This window comes from Lodderomyces beijingensis, assembly GCF_963989305.1.
Source record: "Lodderomyces beijingensis strain CBS 14171 genome assembly, chromosome: 5".
Lineage (NCBI taxonomy): Eukaryota > Fungi > Ascomycota > Pichiomycetes > Serinales > Debaryomycetaceae > Lodderomyces > Lodderomyces beijingensis.
The window spans coordinates 667973-692744 of NC_089974.1; the positions used below are offsets into that span (position 1 = coordinate 667973).

Below are 24772 nucleotides of genomic sequence, written 5' to 3' on the forward strand. Positions count from 1 at the left end.
TTCAGTGTCTCGTTTGCGTAGAACAAGACACACGACATTTGCGACATCCAATACGTCGGGGAATGAATGAAAGAACCAACGAATGGATGAATGAATGAATGCTCACGTACATTCTTGAAGAGGTCGACTTTGAAGAGTTTATCCTCCTAGCTGCCGCTATTGCCCCGGGCCGTGGCTATATCGTGGTGGCCGATGCAGACCTATATCATGCGCAGTTGAAGTTGCCCGAGTTGTCTCCGCGTCTCGTCCACGGGTGTGATGCGTTGCAAATGGTGTTGATTGAATCCTGGCTGGAAATGTACGAGTTGCTCGAGACGATCCAAGAAGTGAAGGTGGTGGCTCTCTACGGGATTTTAAGCAGGTTTGTCGAAGAGGGTTTGCAAGAGTCAATGGACTTTATGGTGGAGGATCAATTCAGCGCTCATGAATTGAACCAATACTTCCACAAGTTGTTCACGTTCCACGCTAGGAACAATGTGCAAGTGCTCATGGCTGACCATCCGTCTTTAGCGCTTGAAGATACAAGAAGAAACAGCTACAACAACTCCACAGAGGCTTTGCTCGATCTAGTTGTGATCCCGAATGTCTACTCTCTGAAAGGGGGACAAATACACACAACGCTAAGAGCTTCAATGCAAAAATGGTTTGCTATATTAGAGTCCACACTGGGTCTAGGTAAAACCTGATAAAAATACAAAAATTTTTCCTTTTCTGTTTTTCCTTTGTTTAATCCGTAGCAAGGTATGCCATGTTTTGCTATGTTTGGCTAATTGATTTCCTCAAGCTTCTCAGTCAGGGTGCTCTTACCATCGCCGCTCGTCTCCACTTCTTCCTGAAGCTCGCTTTCGCCTTCTTCTTGATCATCACCCTCGTCGTCACCGCCCAACCCGCTGAGGTCCAATCCTCCTGCACCACCCGCGGCTCCTATTTGGCTAGCCAACGCGCTCAAGTCTGGCGCACCGCCAGCACCGCCAGCGCCGCCACCCATTCCACTCAATAATTGCGAAAAGTCCATTCCACCTGGACCACCCATGCCGCCCATGCCTGGCATACCGCCCATGCCTGGCATACCGCCCATTCCGCCGCCCATGCCGGCCATCATGTCGTCGTCGTCGTTCTTCACTTCGTCCTGTTCGTCTTCATCTACCCATTTGTCAAAATCCGTCTTTATGTAGTGGTACTTCAACTTCTCCTTGGTCAATCTGGGCCAGTACTCCGCCTGCAACTTCTTCTTTCTCAACACGAAAAAGATATGGTTGCCGTTTTCAGTGTTGACTTTCGACTCATCGGGATCAATCTCGTCGTAGAAATCAATCGTCAAGTCGTAAGGCTGGGGCGAGTTTGGCGACTTGGCCGTGACCGAAAGATGAGTGGGCTTCAACTCGATTTTCAAGTCGGCGGCGTCGACAATTTCAACGGTCAACAAGAGCACATTCTTGCTTGCGTCGCTATCACTGGAGCGTTGTGCCCATAATACTGTGGGGGTGTGTGTCGACATTTTATATCTCTCAATTTTTCCTCGGTTCTTTTCTTTCCTTAGCTTTCTTTCGCCTTGACACTGGTCAATTGCTAATCCTTATTCGCCGTGCTTAAAACCTAGAGCTGGATCAGACTTATCCTCCTTCAAATAAACCTGTCCTGGTTCAAGCGTGGTGGTGGGGGTTTGGTCTTTTAAGATCTTCATAGCAAGTCGAGGTGCAAGCGACTGGTCGTCTTTTTTTTTTTCCTTCTCGAACCTTCGACCACTATGCAGGGCGAGAGCCTTTCGGCCTCGACACTTGAACTACGGAGACATGTCGAACAACCATCAGACGGGAAGCCCGCCAGCAAGAGGTTGGAAGGGTTACAGCTCAACGTAAGTGTGTTTGCCATTGCGCAAGAGATGAGGTCGTTTATTTTGTCTACTTGTTTTTTGTTTTTGTTTTTTTTTGCAAATGTGTAGTAACGATCAAACGTCCCCGGGGTCAATCTTCCATATGCATGCAACTGGAACAAAAACGGATTCTATTTTTGTTATATTGAGTCAGATGTATGGGTCATAGGCCCACTGAAGCAATGCCTGCCGCTGTTTGGGACGGCATTCCAAATCACCGGGTTCGCAGTTGTGCTTCACTTGGCCCCGGTGACGCTTGAACGCCTTCCACCTCTTCTTTTGGAACCCGTCCACATCCGCACGCCGGCCTAGCCAGTACCTGCAGTACCACTGGAACCATCCACGAGGGTCGTCGCCCAAGACCCAGTGGTTTTCCTGCCAGATCACCAACGACTGTCGGCTTTTGATCTTGAACCGATTCAACTTATAATCGGGCGGCTTCCCTACCTCCACGCGCTTCTTTTTGGACTTTTCAAACCATTCCTTGGGGAATTCCTCGGTGCAGTCGTTCAAGTACTTTCCTTCAAATACGCCCGCCGCCAACATCTCCTCTGGTGTCAACTCCGGCTCGAATCCAGCGTCTCCATAGTCGTCAGCCTTGTCGCCCATCTTTTCCGTCAATTTGTAGGAGTAGTCCTTTTGCATCCTGTCATTGACTTCGATGGTCATACCGACGTTATACTCTTTGATGCTTCTCATGCTGGAAATAAACCTCCGAAACTGGAGGTGTCTGGAAAACTTGAAAATATTGAGAAAAACAATTGTGGAACGTCTAGCAATCCGAAACCTTCTTCTAGTCAACTTTCAACAATGCTCAATGCCCAATGCTCAATGTCCTGGCTAGTAAGTACCGTTTGTAGTGATTCGCGAAATTTTTGAAAATGCGATGAAAGTTTGAATCTGACAATTTGGCAAGCAATAGAGCATCACTGTATAGCAAGTGAAAGATGCTCTGGACTGTAGACATTGCCTGTGCGGCTCAGAGCAACTATTGTTGCTCGGAAAATTTCCAGATTGAGCTTTTTCCGTCCCCGCGCGGCCCACGGCAGCCAAAAAGAAAAAGAAAAGTTCACCATGCCACATGGCCTGTCCTTAGGCTTAGAATATGATCCGATTCAGGGGAAAAAATTGAGTTCTGCCATTATGATATATTCGCCGAGGAGATAAGATATAAGTCCAATCCCCGGTGTTGGCAATGGAATCGAGTGCCAAAGAGCTTCCTGGCACTCAAGTTTCTGCATCCTCGGCCACCAAACCTAGCCAATACTTTACATCGTCACCCAAGTTATCCAAAAACCCCAAATTTGCATACTCTGAAAATGCTCCAGTCATCTGATCCAATAAGCCCTTGTCGATGTTGAGTTCAGCACCACTTGTGCCGTTCAATGCCTTGTTCTTGTTCTTGATGCTGCTATTTTTATTTTTGCTTTTATTTTTTATGACTAGGATTAGTTTGTGCCCGTACTTGATATAGTAAACCATCCAGTCGTTCTTGTAACTGGTGGTGAACTTGTGGAAATATTCATTAACGGCACTCGCCTCATTTCTCAGCTTGAAAACGGGAGTTAGGATCTTGACCAACTGGTCGTGAATGTGGTAGATTGATTCATTGTTGGGCTTCACGAGTGGCAATTGCGGTAGTGACGATCGATACGAGTTGTCACGGAGATCATAGATGGCGTAGAAGAAATCGTTATCGACTCTTGACACCAGTTCATACGGTATGTTCAATGTTCGTAATGAGCCCATGCTGCTGGCGAGATTCCTGCTAAATACACTGCCGTTGTTGACTTCACCATGGATCTCTTCTATCAAGGGTTCCAATATCGACTCTGCCAACTGGTCATAAAACTCTCCAGTTTCAGTTTCAGGTGCAGTTTGCAGTGTTTGATAAATCAAAGTCACCACGATGCCGTCGTGCGAATAGCTGATAAGTTCACATTCGCAAAATGCCTCTCCTTGCTCTTTTTCTTCTTCTTCTGACTCCTGCAAAGGCAAATAAATAATCTTGCGTTTCGTCGTAGTATCATTGGCCCTATTTCCAAAAATAAAGATCCCGGAACTGGCGGGCTCCTCCGCTTCCTCTTCTTCTGAAACGTCATGCTGCGCTTCGTCATGGCCTTCTTCGGTTGCATCCGTGTTTGCATCAACGTTGTTGAGAAGCCCATTAACTTCACTCGGTCCGTGTTGAAGTTGGCCCTGTGGTTGCGACGCAAGCTTGTTGCTAAACACGGCAGGAATTGAAAACCACCTTCCACCTGCTTCTTGTTGTTCCTGCACGTGGTTCCCGTTCACTTCCAGCTCTCTCTCCGGTGCCAGGTTTGAAGGATCATATACATTTTTCAATCTCATTATGTTGGATACCGAGTACAAGGGACTCATCAAAGTGTCGGTGTATCTGAGCGGATTATAAAGAGACAAGTCCTGCGCTTGGCCAGGCTGCGGTAATGCTGACGACGGTGGTGGTGGTGGTGGTGCTAACAATGGTGACGATGGTGACTCGTGCAAAGATGCACTCTCGTCTCTGGGATCCGTGCTTCCGCCGCTCATGACTTCCTCCTCGATGTAATTAGACAAACCAATAAGCGACTCTTCCCTGAGTTTGCAATCTGTCACTAAGCGTGCAAATATCAAGCCTAGCAGTTTCGAATTTGACCTGTCAATGCAGTTGACTATTATTCCCTGTGGCACGGTGTTTTCATTCTTCAACATTTTCAAAAACTCATCTTGAAGTCTTGGCTGTAGGCCAAAAGAGGATTTCTTGTGCAAGAGTTTGATGTTCCCGCTTTCTGCCAAAAGTGTTAAAGCTCCGCCTGGATTTAAATAATTGGGCCATTTCATCCCTTCTACCTTGACGTTGGCGCGGTTGTACGACGCCATAAAGTGGAGCCAGAATTTGCCAAGGGTGTCCCCCACGGCTTGAGCACCAATATCTTTCGTCAAGACCGGAATGGACTTGTTCAGCAAGCTAAATGCTGAGTATCTTTGTCGTATCAAACTCTCCAATTGCTTCATCACAATCTCATCTGTTGATGATATGCAGCATACGAGATGATAATTTTTCTCCAACTCGAGAACCAAGAAGGAGCCCGTAGTTGCCTTGATCACGAGCGAGGCATCGGGGTTTTTTATGGCATTATCTCCACTTGCTCCTCTAATTGTTTGCTGAAACTGCTGTGCAAATGCCTTGACTCCTCGCATCAACCCCACCATTCGCATTTTCGCCCCGGTATTGTTGCCCAGCAGATTTGCTTCATCTTCTTCGTCTTCGTCTGCGTCTGCGTCTCCTTCTCCTTCTCTTTCTTCTTTTTCCTTTTCCAAACACAGAATAAACATGAGGATCAGCCGATTCAATTCTTCTTCAGCATCATTTGACCTTGCTGGTGCGTTGTTTCCAGCAGCATCTTCTCCTCCTCCTCCTTGATTGTCACCACCATCATGTGTTGAAAATATTGCCATATGCAGTATCTGGCATTGTTGGACTTGGATATCTGCAGCGAGTTTTTCCTCCCCCAGTCTGATCGAAGGTGGAATACTGATTGACGGGAGATACTGGGTAAAGTAATGTGCCATGATGGGAGATGGGCTCGTTGAAAGTAGCGGAAGGTGCAAGGTGCAAGGTTGGTGGTGGTCCCAGAGCTTCGTACCGTGGGGTATGGCAGAGTGAAATGGTAGCAACGGGAAACTTGATGCCTCGCGTCATTGGCAAGTCTGCTGGAACCTCAACACATGAACCATCCATCGGGGCCTGGCAAGCGAAACTCATCGCCAGCGAATGCGTTGAACGCGGGAATCATCGGGACCTAATGCTAAGATGGGCAACGAAACCTGTGTTTAAGGTAAAAACGAATGGTCAACAGATGTCCAAAAAGAAAGGCAATCATGAGGCAAAGTTAGCAAAGCGCAAGCAGGCAAATGACGTGAAAAGTGTTGAACAAGTAAGGTCGAACAGCGGAAAAGGAAAAGTTGAAGGCACAGTTCAAACTGAACAAGAACCTATCGAAAGGAAACAGAACGTGGTGGATATAACAGGCGGAAATCGTGCAAGAAAAGGTGATGATAAAAAGAGGAAAAAAAAGAAACTGGAGGTCAACGAGGAGGTCCCAAGAAAGAAGCTGAAGAAATCTAAACCAAACCAGGACGTGTTTGATGGCGCAGTGCCGAGTGTTGCAAAAGTGGAAAAGCCCCAGGAGAGCAGAAACAAGTCCGATCCAAAAATGAAAAAAGAAGTACCTGCTCAGAGTAAACAACGGGACTCGTCAGGTGAGTCCAGCGAGCAACAACAACAGCAGCAACAGCAAGTTCCAAATGCGGCGCATTCCTTGGTTGAAGAAAAAGAAGAGGGTAACAATTCAGTTCAACAGTCGCCACTGAAACAGGCTCAAGCTGGAGGCTCGCTGGCCTCTTCTGAAGCTTCATCTCACGACTTTAACAAAGTCATAGACGAGGACCATCTCGTGTCCATCACTGCACAAAAATCCAACGAATGGTTTGAGCAAAATTCTGCATCACCGACGAAAACCAAGTCTAGACCCTTTTTAGCCGAAGAGAACGCAATCATCGACTACTACCTTGCAGGCGTGTGCCATTTCAGGAATTGGAATCGCGACCAATTGTGTCGGCGAATATGGAACGATGAACGTGTAACTGATAACTTCTGGATCGATGTCCGCAAGGCGTTTCCCTATCGATCAAACTCCAGCATCTACAAACACATCAGGAGGAAATACCACATATTTGACGCGAGAGGCAAATGGACCAAAGACGAAGACGCGCAATTACTGAATTTGGCCATTGTAAATCCGAGCCAATGGAAAAAAATTGGCGAAATCATGGGCAGGATGCCCGAGGACTGTCGAGATCGATGGAGAAATTATCTCAAGTGTGGCGATGCCAGGAAATCGCAGCGGTGGTCGCGCGACGAAGAAGAGCGGTTGGTTGACGCAGTAAATGAAATAATACAGGATTTGAGAGAGCTTGGCGATAGTTCACCATTGAGTGCGGAAAAAGTCAATTGGACAATTGTGAGTGAAAAAATGGATGGACAAAGGTCACGATTACAGTGCCGAGACAAGTGGCTGCTGCTCAATGAGACAGCGAGTAGGATCCATCCACCGCGTATGGGCCACTTGGACAAACTCTGGCTTTTGAAGAGATTAAAAAAGAAGAATTATTCCTCGGCCGATGATATCCAATGGGGGAAGCTAATGAGGAAATATGCAAATGATATCGGCGACAAACCTGGCTGGCAAATGCAGGACTTTCAGAATTATCTCAGAGACGAGGTGTTACCGCTTGGTGATCAGAATAATACCAATGGTAAGGAATCGTCGAAAATGAAATTCCAAAAGATTGTGAAACAGAACCTTGATGAGTCAACGTCCAAAACTTAAATAGAGATTTTAGGTCGGGTGAATGAAAAAAAAAAAATCTGAGAAGCCTGTAATGCTCTTTTATGGATCAGCTTTCAATTTACACCCAGTGGTCACGTCAAAGAGTAACTGGATGGGGGATGGCACTGCTTCGGCTTCGTTGGATCAGTTTCAACCATTGCTCTGTTTGTTGATCTGGAGACAAGGTAGTGCAGCGGTTGCCAAAAATGCTTGGTCTCATTTTGGTTCCCACCGGAGGTGTATACCGCCGAGTTTGGTACGATACGTGAATATTGTAGAGTGTATATCAAGAGAACCACCCCCCTCTTCGTCCTCCCGCTATTTGCACATCTGGAGGCGCAGGAGCTGAAGACAAGCACTTAAGAGATGTTGGAATATCGACCAACGGATAACGAATTGCTAGCAGTTTACGGATTAAGAACGTTAAATCCCACGGCAAGAGAGGACTTGACCAGAATTGAAAACAACTACTCGCAAGATTTGACCAGTTTGTCAACAGAAGAACAGTTTAAACTACTAGAAAAACTACACGATTCGGGAGTTAAGGAGGTACCAAACCACACACATGATTTTGAGGACCCTTTGAAGGGAAGAGGCTCGAACATCGTGCAGGATTTGCTCCGGAAACAAATAGTCAAGGCTCATGACGATCCCAGGTTGGAAAGTTTCCTTGTGAGTTCACGAGATTTCAATGCATACAAGTATCTCAATAGTGTGCACAAGGATACATCCTTGCAGGAGTTGGATGGAGCACTTCGAATCTTGGAAAATGGGATACATTTGTACACCGATGATTTAAAGCACTCGATTGAGCAAAACTTTGACAGATTCATCGATTGTAAACAGAGAATTGATCGGTCGTTGAATGAGTTTGTCAACCAAAAGACCCGCATGCAGCAGGAAAAGGACAACTCCAAGGTTTTCAACCCTCGTCGACACAAGATCGCGGGCAGGGGCCCCGCGGGCGGACAAGAATTGTCCTCTGAGTTGGAGCTCTCGTTGAATAATTTGATAACTTCAACTTCGCTCATGTTGCGGCCTATTTCTGATAACAGGACCAGAGAGGGGAAGATTGCCACCATTGTGGAATTTGTCAAGGAAAACAGTTTTTTTTTCAATTTGTCGGCCAATTTGATCCAGGCACTTTCAAGCAACGATGATAACAAGTTTATAAATGAGTACAACCGATACGTGAGGGAAAAGGAGATTTTCTTACAAAAGTTTCAATCGAACATAGCTAAAGAGAATGACATGTCTAAAACGCAAAAGGACAAAAATAATCGCCAAGGGCAGTTGAGCTCGGCTGCTGACACTGATGCTTCTTTTGTACAAGATTCTGAAAATGACAATACGTTAAAGTTGGCATTGATCAGTACGGTCTTCAACGAAGTCGATGAGATTGCCCGGCAATATAGAAACAAAGTGCACGCCGAGCTTTTGTCATTGGACCACGAGGCAAACAAAAACGGAACTGAGTTTTCCACTGACAACGCCAAGTTTATGACTCTTGTTGAAAGTTTGCTTAAGTTGACCACCGAGGAGACTTCCCAAAGCCCCGAGTCCCAAGGCCAGGGTCACGGTGTTGGCCAGCTTGGTCCAGTTCGGGATTTCCTCTTGAAGCAAATCGAGATTATCAACAAGGACTTTGAATATCAAGTTGGTAAATTCGATAGCAGGTTTTTGCTTATGCAAAACAAGCTAGTCGATTACGTTTCCTCGCTTAAAGCCGAGAGAAGAAGCGGCTCGCATGTGAATTACATTGCCGACAAGTATGAAAAATACAAAGAGGAGATTAAGTTTGCCAAAACCAATGACGAAAAATTGCGCACGATAGATGAGGCCTTTGAAAGCAACGACTCGTTGGATTTGAGCTTGATTAATGAGACGTGGTTGGTCTTGCTCAACTTTCTAAACTACTTGGAGGTGTTGTTTCTTCGGCTTGCCGATAAGTTTGTCAACAACTACTCGCATTACTACCGATTGGGAGTTGATCCCAATGGTGAAATACGCGATGAATTCTTTGTGATGATCAATCAAGTGGTGGCGATCTTGACCACCTTGTTTGATGATGAAACCAAGGATGCAGATGGGGTCAACCAATTGGAATCGTCGCCTTCCAATTATAAACAATTTGTGCCCTGTTACGCCAATTCCTTATCCTCGGTTTACCATCTTGGCAGGATCCAGGTGCTAATCAATAACTTTATGCAGAAATTGGGCAACATTGTTGGTGTGATTGGCAACATTAGCAAATTCCAGGATACCAATCGCAACCTCAAGCAGCTTCGAAACTCATCGCTTCAAATCAATCAAAAGATCTTGGAAGCTGTGTGCTCAACGTGGGTTAACGATTGTTCTCAATTTTACGAAATGGAAGATTGGAAAATTGAAGACAAGTACAATACGAAGGATGGATCATGTACGAAATTGATGAATATCATTGAGTATTATCAGCTTTACATGATTCGCAAGATTGCTAAAATCACCATGACGAGCGCAAAGGAAAATACCAATAACAATAACACTGGTAGTAATAGCAATATCAACTCGGAATTTGCCGTGGTTGCCAATTATCCAAGCAAACGGATTTTAATGAGTATCGAGATTCAATTTATGAGAACTTTGAACATTGTGGTTGACTCAATGATGAAAAAATACAATATCGACCGGCAAATTTACAACGAAACGGAGATTGCCAAGGGGGCCAATATTGAGTTATTCAAGATATTAACCATGAACAATTTCGACAAGCTATCGAGAATCACGTATCCTCGCTTAATTTTTGAGTTTGATAAACAGTACACCAAGAGTTTATCGAAGCAAAACTTGAAGCTATTTTCCGACATTGATCAAGCCAGTTTGACTATTATTGAAGATATCCTCAGTAACGAAAAGGGCTACGTGTCAAACCTCACCCTGGATTTCTTTGCCAAATTCGACCCTAGCAATTTTGGAGATCGCGGCGAACGAATTGAGCCGTTGGAGAATATGCCCATGGTTGACGGGTTTGTCTATCAAGTGTTGATGCATTTCGTTAAGCTTGTGTTTCGAATGAAGCCATTAACGAGCGAGGAAGTGTTTGTCACGATCTTGAATGAGCTTCAACTGTCGTTTCTCAAGAACATCTTGGACTGTGTGAGGAACAGCCAGCAACATTTGTCAAGGGCGCGATTATCGAATTTGATGCTTGATGTGTGGTTCTTGTGGGAAATCTTTGAAGGCTCGAATATTTTGCGGTTTAATGACGCGAGTAAGAAATTGTACGATGTGCTCGTTAATGAAATTGAAAGTATGCGGAAAGATGGTGCCGGTGTTGGAGCTGAGGTGCATCATGGTGATTACGAGCTCGAAGAGGCTTTAAAGATCCATTTGCAGAGCACAGCCATCCAATTTAATTGTTTTTAGAAATGATCAACCTCGGAGGAAATATACAGGTCATATATGTACATGTATATACTTTGTTATAGAATATCATCCACGGCATGGTTCTTGAACTTTCGAGCGGCGCGATCCACGCTCCGAAGTTCGAATCTCGATCCAAGTATAGTAAAGCCTAGGCTCTCCACCTCCCCGTCACCAACCCCGTCTCCGTCTCCAGCACCATCATCGCAGGGCAAGACGACATCGAATGCAAATAATGTATGCTTCTTGGGTACAATCTTAAGCCCACCAACGATATCACCGGCACTAATGTCGCCTCTCGCCACACCAGCATTCCACTCCCTCGACTCTTCACCGCGCGGACACACCAAGATAAAGCTATGCTGCGCGTCCCATACTACAATACCGCGTATGCCCACGAGATTGGTATTGCGCGACTGGATCACCGAGACTAGACACCCGTTGAAATCGGCGCTGGCCAACTTGGGCAAGATCGATTGGGACGGGATGGACAACGACGATGATGCACCACTACTGGAAAGCAGGAGGAGGCTCTGCATGTATTGGTGCCAGAGGTGGTTCATCTCGAGAAAATGCTCGAATTTGGGGATGTTGTAGCGGTGCAAGTACTCTTCTACCGCTAAATTGCGGTTCGCTTGGATCTTTTTGATTAGTTTGCGTTGGGATTTGAGGGTTGCGGTGATGTAGGATTTGACTTCTGTGCGTGTTGTCTTTCGACGCTGGCTCGATACATCTTGCCTCTTAATGGTTGTGGTTGTCTGTTTGAGGGTGGAGGGAGTGGTATTGGTGGTGCTTGTCTTTTTGAAGAAGATGTGAGGTTTTTGAGTGCCCGTGGTTGAGTACCTCGATTCCAAAATCGCCAATATTTCAGCCTGCGAGTCGTAGCATCGAGTTAGAATCTGTTTTTCTAGTTTGTTGGTGCTTGTCATTTGATGGTGGGGTTATGTGGAATTTTGTTAGAGTTCATGATGCCGCGGCCCTTTTTTTTCACTGAAGGGCTGCGTGCAATTCGAGGAGTAACAACTGAGGTGGGTGAGGAGCTACACGGCACAAGTCTTGAACGCTGGACAAGGTTATCTTGGACCCCTGAGAGTTTTGGTTGAAGAGTACGAGTCCGTTTGCGTTATGACGTTAAGTCTTGGGCACCGCCCTGTTTCAAGCAACTTTCAGGAAAAGAAAAAGTGCTGTCGTTGGTGTGAAAAACTAGAGAAAAAGTACCACTGGGGTTGCCAGTCTGGTGGTGAATCAAGATAGAGTTGCCTTGGAATGAACCAACTCCGATCCTCATGCAAATATGCAATCCACTCAGCTCAAACAACCGCGATATGAACATCGCCGTCGTATGATTTTTCTCTTTCTCTTTCGTAAAATTGGTGACGTGGCAGATGAAAGTGCAATCTAAACTCATGGTTGAACAACAGAAATGGCGTGTTTAACCAACGCAAGCGCCATAACGAGCACTTTTATCGATTATCAAAAAAGTTGAGGGTTTTTGCGCTGGCTCTCTTGGGATCGGTATGTTGGTTGCACCAAACGAAAGAAAAACAAGCAACCAATGTGGCAGTGTTGTTGTAAGCGAGAGGCGAGGAGCCCTGGCCCTGGCATCTGTTCACCCAGGTTTTCAAGTGCCGTTTGATAAGAGAGTGTTGCTTGCAAGAGTGAGAGACCACCTTGGCTGCAGTCGATGAATCAAAAAAAGTGCCATGTCGTCACGAGATTGAAACAGTTTACCAGAGACAAGCACTAACCGGCGAATATAATCTTTCAACAGAGATGTCCGGAAAAGAAAGGGCCTTAGACCGATTTCTGGTAAGATTTTCAGCCAAAGAGGACTCTGGTTTCTCCAATCAGATTAACTCAATGTGGTTTGTTCATACGAAAGTGGAAGCGGAAGCGACGAAGTTTGCCAAAAAGGTTAATCTTTACTTGTAGAGGAGGGGGGGAGAAGGTAAGAGGTGGTGGCAGTTGCTGCTGCTGTTTTTGAAGCAATCCTTGTCTCTGCAGATGTTTCAACTGCTGGTTCTTTCCTTTCTTTTTTGGCAAAATTGCAAGAACGTCAGCCATATCTACCTCCTTGTTTCTTGTTCCTACTTTCTTCTTCTCCCCCCCTCCCCCTTCTCCATCTCCTATTCTCCTTTGTTGAACCTTTTTTTACCAATTTAAAAATGATCATCCCTTTTGGGTTTTATCATTCCAGCAACTTTAACGCGCGAGTCTTGTTGACTGAGAATCCCTTGTTTTTTTCTTCTTCTTCGTTGCTGAGGGGCGGGGGTGATGGAGGTTGAGAAAGACGAGAGAGACCGTAAGGGTGATGCGTCGAAAACGTTTGAGAGCCGTGAAGGAGGAAGAAGAGGGGACGAGGAAGGATACGGAGCACTCTGATCCACTGCATAAACTGGAAGGGGTATATTTCCAAAGCAGGAGTTGTCTTGAGCGCAAGAACTTTGGCTTTATGTTTTTCTTTTACGAAAAAGAGGACGTGGCGTGGTTGAGGACTCGTAGCCGTTTCAGAAATTTAGAAATTTCGGTGAGAGTTGAAGGTGGAGGTCACACAACACACCCAATACAGAGCACTTGTATATCCTACTCCTCAACAAGAGTCTGCTGCTGCTGTTGTCTCCACTTTTTACCGCCCTCGGCGTGTCTGCTCTTTCATGTAGGGGATGTTGAGTTGTTGCCCTGCTCTTGTGGAAGGGGTTCTTTGCCTTCTGGTATCAGAGTTTGCAACCTTGACTGGCGAGAGAGAGAGAGAAATATGCACAAATCACCATATCGTGCTCGATGTGGTTATATATTTATAAGTGGACGATGATGGGATTGTTGGTTGCTTGGACCATTGGACCAAATTCAAAATGAATGACATCGACAACCACAACAAACAACAGGTGCTGTAATAATAACCCAGATATTATTATAAGCAAGTGCAGTGGCGGTAGTTGGTAGTTGGTAGTTGGTAGATCTCTCTGCTTCATGCCTCGAGCTACTTGAGCTGCTTCGCTTGTGGTTGTGGTTACTTTTAATTTTGGAACAGATGGAGATGATCTCTCCATTCAGTCACTGGCAATTTCACATTACTGCTACACATCGTCCATCCCTGGCATCTCTCTGTCACGCTGTCCCTCGACACCACCTACATAGATAGACTCATCGTTCCTTACTCTGTCTCCGAGAGACGTATATCATCAAGCACATTTGTCTTTTCTTTGCCATATTCCTCACATTCACCACATTCACCACTATCATCTTTTTTGAAACCCATAGTTTCTTTGCCGTAGATTACTTATTCAACTGCTCTCTCGGCTACTGGTGATACTTCTGGTGATACCATAGCACTACTACTGCTGCTACCACACTAGCCAACATCTATCGTCATCTTCAAATACAACCACAACACAACATTTCATTTTCCAACAAGTCACGCCTACTCACTTCTGCACTTACTACTTCTACATATACTTCAACATTGATCTATATATATATATCTTACTATATCTATATCCATATCACCACAGCAGAGGCTTCTTATCTTTTCAGTCCACCGACAAAAACACTTAAACAGAGCTTTACTCGAGACACTCGGCCATAATAATCAGCCATAATCATCACCCTCGAGTATTTCCTTATTTCCCTATTTATTCAACTTGTTCGTTAGGTCCCCCCCCCTCCTTGTGCCAGCCGCGTACTTCAACTTTATACACAGCATCTACACGATTTCTTTTAAACTTTTTTCGCTAAAGTATAACCAACCAACAATCTATACCGTCACCGTGCACAAGTCACAACTATCACTGCTATCACTACTGTCACTACTCCATTAATACACTAATACACCCTTTGGAAGAGATTTGTTAAACTCTTTCTTCCCCCCCCCCCCCCCCATTTCATTCAAATATAGTCCACCATTTTAAATGTCGCAGTCCACGCATGATGTCAACTTCAATCTATACAGTAATCTGTCTTCATCGGTAGATGAACTCAACTCTGCAAATACAGGTCCCAATGTCAAGACCATGAAATCGTCAAATTCATCCTCGTCAAGACAAGCTCAGAATATTGCAGGGGCAGGGGTAGGAGCCGGGGTAGGAGCGAGTGTGAGTGCGGCTGCTGCTCCTACCACTAGCAAGAGTCAATCAGATACCCATGTAAATAACCCCGCCAGATTCAAAGAAGACCCCCATGAAATTGAAAAACTCCATGATTTCGTTAGAAAAACCATTAATAAACTTAAATTATCGCCAGCTATTCGGCATCACCAGTCGTTGACAACCCCTGAAAAGAAAAATCATCAACAGCCTCTGCAATCTCTGCAGTCTCAGTCACAGTCTCAAGCTCAACCACGTTTACACCACCAACTGCAACTGCAGCAACTGCAACTGCAAAATTTGCTTGCCATGAGTAGTCCTCCAGCTTCACGCCATCACAACTCAGTTGCTTCGTGTAGCTCCTCGTCAAGTGACATATTTGAAAGATCAGTCTCAAACAATGACCATTTGACTTGTTTATCCAACCCAGAGACGCCCATCCACTATAACATTGAGAATTACACTAGTCCCATTTTAGATACTACAACTGAAATCTTGACAAATCCAAATATTCAACTAGACCAAGTGAGATTGAATTGCTACTGCGACGAGATCACCCTCGCTAAAGGCAACAATTTTCTTTACAGGAGTCATACAGGAACTCATACCAGTCCCGAGAATAGTAGTCAAAACTCGGTGACCCCTGCAGACTTGAGTCCTCCTGTTTCGTTATCGCCAACATTGAGACCTAGAGCAAGAAGCATTATATCTCAACTGATTATTTCCACTTTGGATGGGTCGAAATTTAGTAATCACGCAGGTTGCAAACTGAATCTATCGAAATCTACCCCAGGTATTCAATTGAGTGCAAAGCAGCTGCAACTGCAACTGCAACAACTCCACCAGACTGCTCCTCCTCCACCTTTCCTGTTTTTCCAAACAAAAAGATCATCGAGTTTTGCAGGAGCAACTCCCTTTTCCAGAAGTAACCCCAGAGAGGTCGCCGATACCAACGGTGTTTCGCCAGCTATTGAGTTTTATTCATTTGCCGACATGATAAGCCACGAAGACGAAGAAGGATTGGCTTATTTGCATGAGGAAGCCGATGACTATAACGAGAATAAAATCAAGACCAAAAGTAACAAAACTAATGATAACAATAATAATGATGATGACGACGACGACAACGATGACGATGAAATTGACCCCTTGAGTAAACCAAGGAAATTTGCAAGTTTAGATGCACATATTGGCAGCGGTATTGGTCTGATTAGGGAACCCCCACCAAACAGAAGAGGAAGCTACGCTACCATCAGTGCCAAAGATTACATTGGAGTTTAAGTTTGAGGATAGAGGTGTCGATCCGAGCGAGGTTTTTTTTATTTAGCGTGTGTGGGTGTGTGTTTTCAATATTTTTATCTACAATGAGTTATGAATCAACGATGAAACAAAGAGTTGTAGTGGTGGATCCCGGATCTCTCTCTCTAGTGTACAAACAACAGAAGCAGCAACTAGGTAGGAAGCAGGGGTAACGTTCAGTGTCGCGAAAATCTACACGACACCGCACGCTGTTGCGACACTGCGCCAGAACAGGAAAGAGCCGCACTTCGTGTACTCACACACGTACACTTGGTAGCCTTCGGTCGTCAGTGGCAGTAATTTTTTTTTTTTCAACAACAAAATATGTACGCTTCAACTCAGTACATATAGTACACTTACAACCACCAGCTGCTGCTACTGCTACTGCTACACCACAGCCAACCTGCCACTACACACACGAACAGCCACACGATATAGCAATAACCCACCCCCTGCGCCCACGATTTCCGATTTTTCCCTCCGCCACCCTCCAATTCCATTCTCCCCCCTTTTTTCCTCATCGATAACCATCTTCATCTTTCGACTCTCCTAACATGACTGAATCATTATTTGACACCAATTTCACGTCTGAAAATGAGCCAAAACCATCGACGGTCCCCACATCTGGTGCTGCTGCCGCCGCTGCAGCTGCTCCAGCAGGAGCAGCAGCTGCTGATCAAGCTTCAACTGCAGCCACCGCCACCAAAGACAACAATAACGGCAACGACACTGACAACAGCAACGCCAATGTCTCATCAGACAGCACCGCCGCTCAGTCAGCCGCCGGTGCTGGTGGTGCTGACCAAGAAGAGTCCCATGCAGATAGCAACGGGTATGATCATTCTACTTCCTTGCCATCATTGGACGACAAGTCCAACACGGACGTGTTGATAAATTACCGTGTCTTGGTGTCGGCCAAGGAAGCAGGCTGCTTGATTGGCCAAAACGGTGGAGTGATTGACTCCATCAGAAACGAAACCAACACCAAGGCGGGCATTTCAAGGTTGACCCCAGGAACTCACGAAAGAATCTTGACTGTTTCGGGGAAATTGGACGATAGTGCCAAGGCGCTTAGCTATTTCGCTCAGGCCCTTTGCAATGCACCAATTGAAGTCTACAACTACTTCCCACTCAAGCAATTGAGCTCGACTCCGTGTGTAGAAGGTGAAACCACCATTTTGAGATTGTTGATCCCCAATAGCCAAATGGGGACCTTGATTGGATCCAAGGGCGCCAGAATCCAACAGATTCAACAAAACTTTGGTGTTTCCATGATTGCTTCCAAATCGTTTTTGCCCGGATCAAACGAGAGATTGGTGGAGTTGCAAGGTACCGTCGATGACTTGTACGATTGCTTGAGAGTGATTTCCAGATGCTTAATGGAAGACTTCAGCTCCAGCGTTGGCACGACTTACTATATTCCTAGAAGCCATCAATTAACCCGCAAGTCGACTGCCACTATAAGTTTCCCTAACGACATGGTTGGTGCTTTGATTGGTAAAAACGGCAGCAGAATCCAAGGGGTAAGGAAAGTCAGCGGTGCCATGATTGGCATAAGTGAAGCTACCGACGGCTCCGACGAAAGAGTATTCACGATTACGGGAACCCAGCAAGCTGTTGAAAAAGCCAAGGGGTTATTATATCATAACATGGAAAGAGAAGAGCAAAGAAGAGCCGAAGCTAGCGAGTAAGTTCACTTTTTTTGTTCTTTTTTTTTGGGATGTAGTGGAAAAGAGAAGAGAAAATGAAAATGAAGATGGAAAATGAAAAATGAAAGAAAAAAAAATTGTATGTCCCCCTTTTATATATATATGAGAGTGTGTTGGTGTTGTTGATGTTGATGTTGTTTGTTGAGTTCTTTTTTTTTCATGTGTGTATAGTAATTAACCAACTGTATTTTATTATGAACGATAAACATGGCCTCATTAGTTGTTAGAGACAACTTTGCAACGGCATAGCAGCGTAGCAGCGTGGGAGTCCATCATCATCGTGATCCTGACCTCATCTTCAGCTAGAGACAACGGCTAATCAACTCAGCCAACTTCTCCAAATACTCCACGTCAACCTCATCGAACCCCAGCAACAGCAAACAATCCAAATCAATCACACCCACAACATCATCCCCCTTGACAATCGGCACGACAACCTCGCTCTGCGTCTCCCCATCGCACGCGATATGGCCCGGAAACTCATGCACGTTCGCCACCAATTGCGTCGCCTTCAACAGCGCCGCTACGCCACATACACCTTGGCCCCACTTGATCGACTGGCACGCGACTTTACCTTGGAAGGGCCCCAACTCCAACTCCCTGCTTTGGCTGTGGGTGTTGGTACCGGAAGCGAGGTAGAAGCCCGTCCAGTTGACGCGGACGTTGAGCGAGTGGTAGGCGTGCCAGAGGAGCGAGGAGCAGTTGGAGAGGTTGGTTACCCAGTTCGAGGTCTCGAGCGCGGTGTAGGAGTCGAGCACGTGCTGGAGGGTTTCTTTCTTGGTGAGGTTCTCGGTTGAGGAGTAGTCTGCGTGGTACCCCATTGTGAGATTGAGTGATGGGAGAGAAAGGAGGAAGAAAAGTTTCTAGAGGTTTTCTTTTTGGAAGGTGGTGGATGGTTCTGACCTTGAAATAAAAAAAAAAAAATTATAAACCTTCCTTTTGGGGATCTCGATTGATTCGAGTGTGGCGCTTCTGAAGTGCGGAAATTTGCGTTTGGCTTTTGGGGCACTTTTGGCGACGAGGTGATTCGGGTGGTTGGATGTGGATACAGATCAGTGTAGCTTGCTCATAGCCTAATGCAGCTTTTCAAAAACGAATCGTGACGATGATGGTGTTGTTGGCTCGGGGGACCCCTCCTTGGTGAGGCATCGAGATGGATCTCGTGATGTCTTGTACGCATCACGTGCGCACGTGACACGGGTGGTGCGGCTTTTGCGCGCTATATCCGTCTTATCGATCCCGCACCAAGTGTCAGGAGAAACCCTCTATCAAAGTTGAAAACAGCCTTTACTATTGAGGTCCACAATTAGGTTGCAAAAGTCTCAACTCATTGAAACGTCAATTGCAAGAGACGCAAGGGAATTTCTTTTGATTTAAATGGTGTTTGAACTATGGATGGATTTGAGCTTTTTCTAGCCCTTAGAGGTGTCGAACGACTTTCTTTGCGCGGAAACAACCAGAATCGCAGTCAACCTCGGCGGCAATCAAGGGAGAGGAATCGTCACCAAGCTGCAATTACAACCACAAGCAATAGCAGTAGCAACGAAGCAGAATACGTAGAAGAAGATGAAGAAGAAGAGGAGGAGGAAGAGGAGGAGGAAGATGCTGAGAGTGACCGCGAGATGGAAGATCAAGTTCATTCGATTGAATATCTTGGCAACCCATTCTTAGTGAGCAATATAAGAAACGATAATGAAGTGCAAGTTGATGACAACAATGGCGGCAACGACATCCCTCCTACACACGAGCGAATCACCGATCTACAAACTGAAATGATGGAAATTATGGAGTACATTTCAGATAGCGATCATTTCTTGGATCGAGGTATAGCAATTGGGGATGACGGCGACCAAGACGACGAAGATGAAGATGACGCTGACCACTTCTATGATACACGAAGAGAGAGTTTCGATCGAAACGAAGAGGTCCGTATTGCCCGTACTTTTTACAATGTGCCTCCCAAAACGCACGAAGCGTCAGCATCGGCATCAGCATCAGCATCCGCGGAATCTAACGATATCGACCACAAGTTTCATTATGTGCATGCACGATCAAGTGCTGCTGCTTTTACTTTACCAGCTGATCTCAAAATCTCCGACAATAAGCAGTTTATTTTCCCTTTCCAACCAGACAAGTTTCGCAATCAAGACTTTGGCAATGCCCAATCGCATGATCCCGTGAAATTGGTGCAGCGTTCACCGGCTGAAAAGTTCCATAACGGCTTGAAACTTGAATCACTTGGGTTCCGACGGGTTGCTGGCTTTGAAGATTCCAAGAAATATAAAAACAATTTAACATGCATTATGAATTCTGGACCAATGGAGCTACTAGTCATTGCTTCCAACTCGGAATTGTTTTTTTACATGTTCGATCCACTAACCCATTTGCCGCTGCCTGTGCCGTGCTTGCGCTTTGATACGAGGCCGCCCTTTACGTCCAGCACCGATAGGTTGATTTCTACTTGGCCATATTTCCCGCATACGATAAATTACATTAAATGCGGAGAGTTTAATCACCGGTTGACTTTATTCGCGTGCGTTGATGATGGACTACTTCTCATTTGGTATACGGAAAAGATCATGCACCAGATTGAGAAATATGCTCGCGTCGATGGTAAAGTTCCCGACTTCTCGCGGTTGAGAATGAACCCGGATCACAAGATCAAACTTAGCGCCTCGCTATGGGGGCTAGACTTTAGAGACAATGTTATAGTTGCTTCGGACAACTCGCAAAGCGTCGTGTTGATCTATTTTGATCCGACATACAACCGATTCTACCACATTACATCGCACCAAGTGCTCCATAACATCCCCGACGTTTCGATTATCAAGTTTGCCCAAGATGAAGTTCAAGTTGCCTGTGCTTCGATTTCGGGAGAGTTGGTGATTTTCGTGTTTAAATTTGTCATCAACCAAGGTCCATTAAACAAGGATGAAGTTGAACATTTCCAATCAAGAAAAGTATATTATACCGATCCCATTGTTGAAACAATGGAGTCTCGCGAAAACCCCGGCTTAACAACAACAACAACAACAACAACAGCAACAACCTTCTTCAACAACACCACTCCATCAACGGCCTCGGAGCGCAATTTTTCCCCAAATCAAACTCGTCGATTCTGTAGAGTCACATTCGACGACCCAAGAGTTATTTCGCGATGCGTGATGAATGAAGATTGCTGGACAATCAAACTCTTCAAAGCCAGCTGGTTCCGACCCGTTGGTTCCTTGAGCTGCGTATTTGGCGATGACCAAATTGACGAAGATTACGAAACGGAACGAATCTTGAAAGAAAGCGCGGCTTTAGAGAACCACGGTGATTGGCACAGCACCAGTGCAAGTCTAGGTGCCGCTGCATCTTTTCAATTCTTTAAGCCAGCCACCATTGATTTTACCACCACCAATGACAATGCCACCAATGCTACAGCAATGTACTTCAATACACATCTTGACCCTGTGAAAATGACGAATATTAATGACGAATATCGCAGGATCCATAAACAGTTGACAGCTTCACGATCAGAAGATGCAATGGAATTTCTCGTTGTCACCACTGCCAAAAAAGTTGCCTTGTTCCGCAGCACGTCGCTTTACTGCTGTAGTGCCACTCTGCGTTTGTTCAATTTAAACGTCCCCTTTCGTGAAGAAAGCAAGCATTCCAACAGATTATCCATCGCCATGGCTATCCCAGAATTGTCTTGCTTTATCGCGGTGTCGCAACAAGGCTTGGTGGCGATCATGCGGTTATGCACCTATCGGGGAGTCTATGGCATGAGACAAGAGCATGTTTTCCCCAACGCCATGAGTTTGGCAGTTGGACCTAATGGCTACCGTACTATTATTGGATTGTCTGCAAGGAAAAGAGGGAATGCCGATGACGGTGTCGGGTTCGCTGGTGATGACGAGAACGATAACGATGGTGGTTGCAGTTATTTGTTGTATGTTACTTACAACGATGGCACTGTTGTCACTTGTAACCTTCATGAATGATTGCTGCTTGAAATATATACTCAAAATTTTTCCAATGTATTCACGAGCAAGCAACGTCGAGATGCGATAGCAGTCGACACCCGCTGGTTGAGCTACGTATCAAAACCCATTATGTTTGAAAGAAAGAAAAAAAAAAAAAGGAAAGCTTCACAATCGAGGAAGGTCTTTATCCGGTTTCTCAATTGGTATGTAACGCTGAACCACTACGTCGATATCAACCTTTGACAAACGAACTGCTTATTGGGTTGTTTTCAAAAGAAGCAAGCGCTTCGGGTGTGTGGGTGGTTACACCCCCCCCCCCCCCCCCCCCTCATTGAGCAACCACGGTTTCCAACATACTGACGAAGTCTACCGCGGTCTTCTTGTTACAGAAAAACGCCAAATCTGTGGTCATTCTCGTGGGTATATTAACTTCCCAAACAACCGCCGGCATCACCACTCAGAAGAAACAAAAAAAAAGAAAAAAAGAGAGAGAAAAAGGAAAACCTTATCAGTAAGGGAAAACCCACATGTCATTATCCAGGCTGTTATAATCGTTTAGAACCCTGTTTGAACCTGCTTGAACCAGGTTCACGTTTTTTGACGATGAATGTTATTTTTTGGGTTTGTTGAGTCGCTGATAGTTTATCTCCGCCACTGAAAGTGAGCCCCTGCGCAAAGCCCGTCGGTCGGTGCGCACGCGGGTGCTCGTACTGCAACCAGTTCTTTTTACGTTGTTCTTCTGGCGTTCCCCGCCAACGCGATCCGGAATCGTCGCGTGGTCGCCGTGAGAGGAGTTTCATCTTAAAGATATCTCGTTTCGGAAATAGTGGTAGCGTGCTACAAAGAATACAATTATCAAGATTACAAGGTACCCCCCCCCCCCTCAAAAGCTTGACATTTGTTCAAAACAATTCCATATATGGCTCCGAGGGTGGTTGCCCATAACTAGTTATGAGTCCAAAAGAAAAATAAGAGAAAAGAAAAAAAAGAGGGAAAAAAATGCATCGCTTTAATCTGGGTTTCAACTGTTCAGGGACGAGGGAACCATGTTGTGTGAGTGTGTGTTTTTTTGCAGCTGATCTACGATAGTTCTATATTATAAAATGTGGGCTAAAGTAGCACTTACACACCAGGCATCCCTCCCCCCCTCCAAGCGGGTTTTTTTTTAGCCAACATGCAGTTTGATTGAGTGGGAGAAAGCAGGCCTGAAATGAATCCCTTTCTTTTGCTCGCTTTTTTTGTCAGTACGGCTTTTGCAGCCGCACCGCCGCCGTTGGTGCCGCCCAGCGAAGATGAGTTTTACCAAGCTCCTGCTAGGTTCGAAGATGAAGAAATTGGAACGATTTTGAAAATACGAAGTCCGCCTCGAGATCTTAGAAGTATATACTTGCCAATCAATATCAAGAACGCATGGCAGATTATGGTTAGATCGCTGGACTCGTTTGGCCAGCCGAATTACATCGTTACGACCATCATGGAGCCCTATAACGCCGACCCAGGTAAGGTATTGAGCTACCAAACTTTTCAAGATAGTGCAGATATAGACTGCTCACCATCGTACGGTATGCTTCAAGGAGCTCCCATGTCCACCCTTGCTACACAAATCGACATGACGTTTGTGGTTTTGGCGTTGCAAAGCGGCTACTACGTCGTCTCGCCGGATTACGAAGGCCCCAAATCGACGTTCGCTGTGGGGAGACAATCTGGATACGCCACGTTAGACTCGATTCGGGCTACGTTACACTCGGGGAACTTTACTGGTATCAGCAACGATGCAAAAGTCGCCATGTGGGGCTATAGTGGTGGCTCGGTGGCTAGTGGATGGGCAGCTTCGTTGCAGCTGCGCTATGCTCCTGAACTAAAGGAAAATTTGATTGGAGTTGCCCTCGGTGGACTCGTGGCCAACATCACTGCCGTGGCCGAAGCAGTCGACAATGGGTTATTTTCAGGATTGATACCCGTAGCACTCCACGGCTTGGCTAATGAATATCCGCACTTGAAAGACTTGATGGATATCTATGTTGATCCAGCACAGGCTGACGCATTGGATTATGCTGCACACCAGTGCTTGTTCGGCGCAGTGTTGAACTATGTAGCCGCACCAATTTTAAAAGGCAAGTCGCCCATGTTCCCCGGCGGCGTGGAGTTGTTGCAACATCCACAGATAGCGGAAATCTTGCACGAAAACTGTCTTGTGTGCATGAACGAGACCTATGTGCCCGAAATGCCCGTGTTTGTATACCATGGAACCTTGGATCAAGTTATCCCCATCAAGGACGTGCGCAACATTTATAAGAATTGGTGCGATTGGGGAATTGAATCGCTTGAATTTACCGAGGGCGTGTTGGGCACGCACATTACCGAAACTTTGGTTGGTGCGCCTGCTGCTTGGACGTGGCTTGAACGGAGATTCGCTGGAGAAGAACCGGTTCGTGGGTGTCAACATGATGCAAGGCTACAGAATTTCTTTTACCCCAATGCTAGTTCTACAACACTTGATTATTTCACGGGGTTGTTTGATGCGTTTATGTATGGCGAGTTGGGTGCTGAGTTGGTTAGTAATGAGGCTGGAGAAGCAGCGGGTGCTGGAGCTGGAGGTAACATCACCAGTATCGTCAACAAACTTAGGAAAAAGAGTGAGAGCTAGCAGGCTTGACGGGTGGTTGCAAAAAGCAAAAAAAATAGTCATTAATATTTAAAAGTCGTTAATATTTATAAGGCATGTCATATATTTATATATGTATATTTATTTATTGAGTTTAATGGTTGTGAAATGCTATTTGCTTTTCACTTTGGTTAGCAATGACAGTGTAAAATCTGAATAGCAGCAGCTAATGTTAGCTTACCTGACATTGGTACGGGGACCACCTCACTCATGTGAATGGGCGTATAGCTCAGTTGGTAGAGCGCCTGCCTTGCAAGCAGGAGGCCTTGAGTTCGACTCTCAATTCGTCCACACTTTTTTTTCCTTCTTTTTTTTTTATCTTTGAATGAAATCCTCAAGAGTCAAGGTGGGCTTCATCTTTATTACTACTCGAATACC

At 45.5% G+C, this 24772-nt stretch overlaps 12 protein-coding genes across 12 annotated transcripts; 7 read left to right on the plus strand and 5 right to left on the minus strand. All coding sequences in view use genetic code 12, as the record gives it.

Annotated features, from left to right (window-relative positions):
* Positions 1-98: 98 nt before the first annotated feature.
* On the plus strand, positions 99-686 carry LODBEIA_P41810 (uncharacterized protein; the record flags this gene model as incomplete). The annotated part of the gene is made up of 1 exon (XM_066974374.1): positions 99-686. The coding sequence occupies one exon, from the start codon at positions 99-101 to the stop codon at positions 684-686; it is 588 nt and encodes a 195-aa protein (XP_066831119.1).
* Positions 687-766: 80 nt separating this feature from the next.
* On the minus strand, positions 767-1498 carry LODBEIA_P41820 (uncharacterized protein; the record flags this gene model as incomplete). Its single annotated transcript, XM_066974375.1, has 1 exon — positions 767-1498. The coding sequence occupies one exon, from the start codon at positions 1496-1498 to the stop codon at positions 767-769; it is 732 nt and encodes a 243-aa protein (XP_066831120.1).
* A 525-nt stretch (positions 1499-2023) lies between these two features.
* Positions 2024-2572, minus strand: LODBEIA_P41830 (uncharacterized protein; the record flags this gene model as incomplete). The annotated part of the gene is made up of 1 exon (XM_066974376.1): positions 2024-2572. The coding sequence occupies one exon, from the start codon at positions 2570-2572 to the stop codon at positions 2024-2026; it is 549 nt and encodes a 182-aa protein (XP_066831121.1).
* Positions 2573-3100: 528 nt separating this feature from the next.
* LODBEIA_P41840 (uncharacterized protein) lies at positions 3101-5332 on the minus strand (the record flags this gene model as incomplete). Its single annotated transcript, XM_066974377.1, has 1 exon — positions 3101-5332. One exon carries the CDS (start codon positions 5330-5332, stop codon positions 3101-3103), a length of 2232 nt encoding a protein of 743 aa, XP_066831122.1.
* Positions 5333-5454: 122 nt separating this feature from the next.
* LODBEIA_P41850 (uncharacterized protein) lies at positions 5455-7266 on the plus strand (the record flags this gene model as incomplete). The annotated part of the gene is made up of 1 exon (XM_066974378.1): positions 5455-7266. The coding sequence occupies one exon, from the start codon at positions 5455-5457 to the stop codon at positions 7264-7266; it is 1812 nt and encodes a 603-aa protein (XP_066831123.1).
* A 366-nt stretch (positions 7267-7632) lies between these two features.
* Positions 7633-10671, plus strand: LODBEIA_P41860 (uncharacterized protein; the record flags this gene model as incomplete). Its single annotated transcript, XM_066974379.1, has 1 exon — positions 7633-10671. One exon carries the CDS (start codon positions 7633-7635, stop codon positions 10669-10671), a length of 3039 nt encoding a protein of 1012 aa, XP_066831124.1.
* Positions 10672-10727: 56 nt separating this feature from the next.
* On the minus strand, positions 10728-11597 carry LODBEIA_P41870 (uncharacterized protein; the record flags this gene model as incomplete). The annotated part of the gene is made up of 1 exon (XM_066974380.1): positions 10728-11597. The coding sequence occupies one exon, from the start codon at positions 11595-11597 to the stop codon at positions 10728-10730; it is 870 nt and encodes a 289-aa protein (XP_066831125.1).
* Positions 11598-14576: 2979 nt separating this feature from the next.
* On the plus strand, positions 14577-16031 carry LODBEIA_P41880 (uncharacterized protein; the record flags this gene model as incomplete). Its single annotated transcript, XM_066974381.1, has 1 exon — positions 14577-16031. The coding sequence occupies one exon, from the start codon at positions 14577-14579 to the stop codon at positions 16029-16031; it is 1455 nt and encodes a 484-aa protein (XP_066831126.1).
* Positions 16032-16603: 572 nt separating this feature from the next.
* LODBEIA_P41890 (uncharacterized protein) lies at positions 16604-17740 on the plus strand (the record flags this gene model as incomplete). Its single annotated transcript, XM_066974382.1, has 1 exon — positions 16604-17740. The coding sequence occupies one exon, from the start codon at positions 16604-16606 to the stop codon at positions 17738-17740; it is 1137 nt and encodes a 378-aa protein (XP_066831127.1).
* A 320-nt stretch (positions 17741-18060) lies between these two features.
* Positions 18061-18579, minus strand: LODBEIA_P41900 (uncharacterized protein; the record flags this gene model as incomplete). Its single annotated transcript, XM_066974384.1, has 1 exon — positions 18061-18579. The coding sequence occupies one exon, from the start codon at positions 18577-18579 to the stop codon at positions 18061-18063; it is 519 nt and encodes a 172-aa protein (XP_066831128.1).
* An 801-nt stretch (positions 18580-19380) lies between these two features.
* Positions 19381-21747, plus strand: LODBEIA_P41910 (uncharacterized protein; the record flags this gene model as incomplete). The annotated part of the gene is made up of 1 exon (XM_066974385.1): positions 19381-21747. The coding sequence occupies one exon, from the start codon at positions 19381-19383 to the stop codon at positions 21745-21747; it is 2367 nt and encodes a 788-aa protein (XP_066831129.1).
* Positions 21748-22939: 1192 nt separating this feature from the next.
* On the plus strand, positions 22940-24376 carry LODBEIA_P41920 (uncharacterized protein; the record flags this gene model as incomplete). Its single annotated transcript, XM_066974386.1, has 1 exon — positions 22940-24376. The coding sequence occupies one exon, from the start codon at positions 22940-22942 to the stop codon at positions 24374-24376; it is 1437 nt and encodes a 478-aa protein (XP_066831130.1).
* Between the last annotated feature and the right edge of the window lie 396 nt (positions 24377-24772).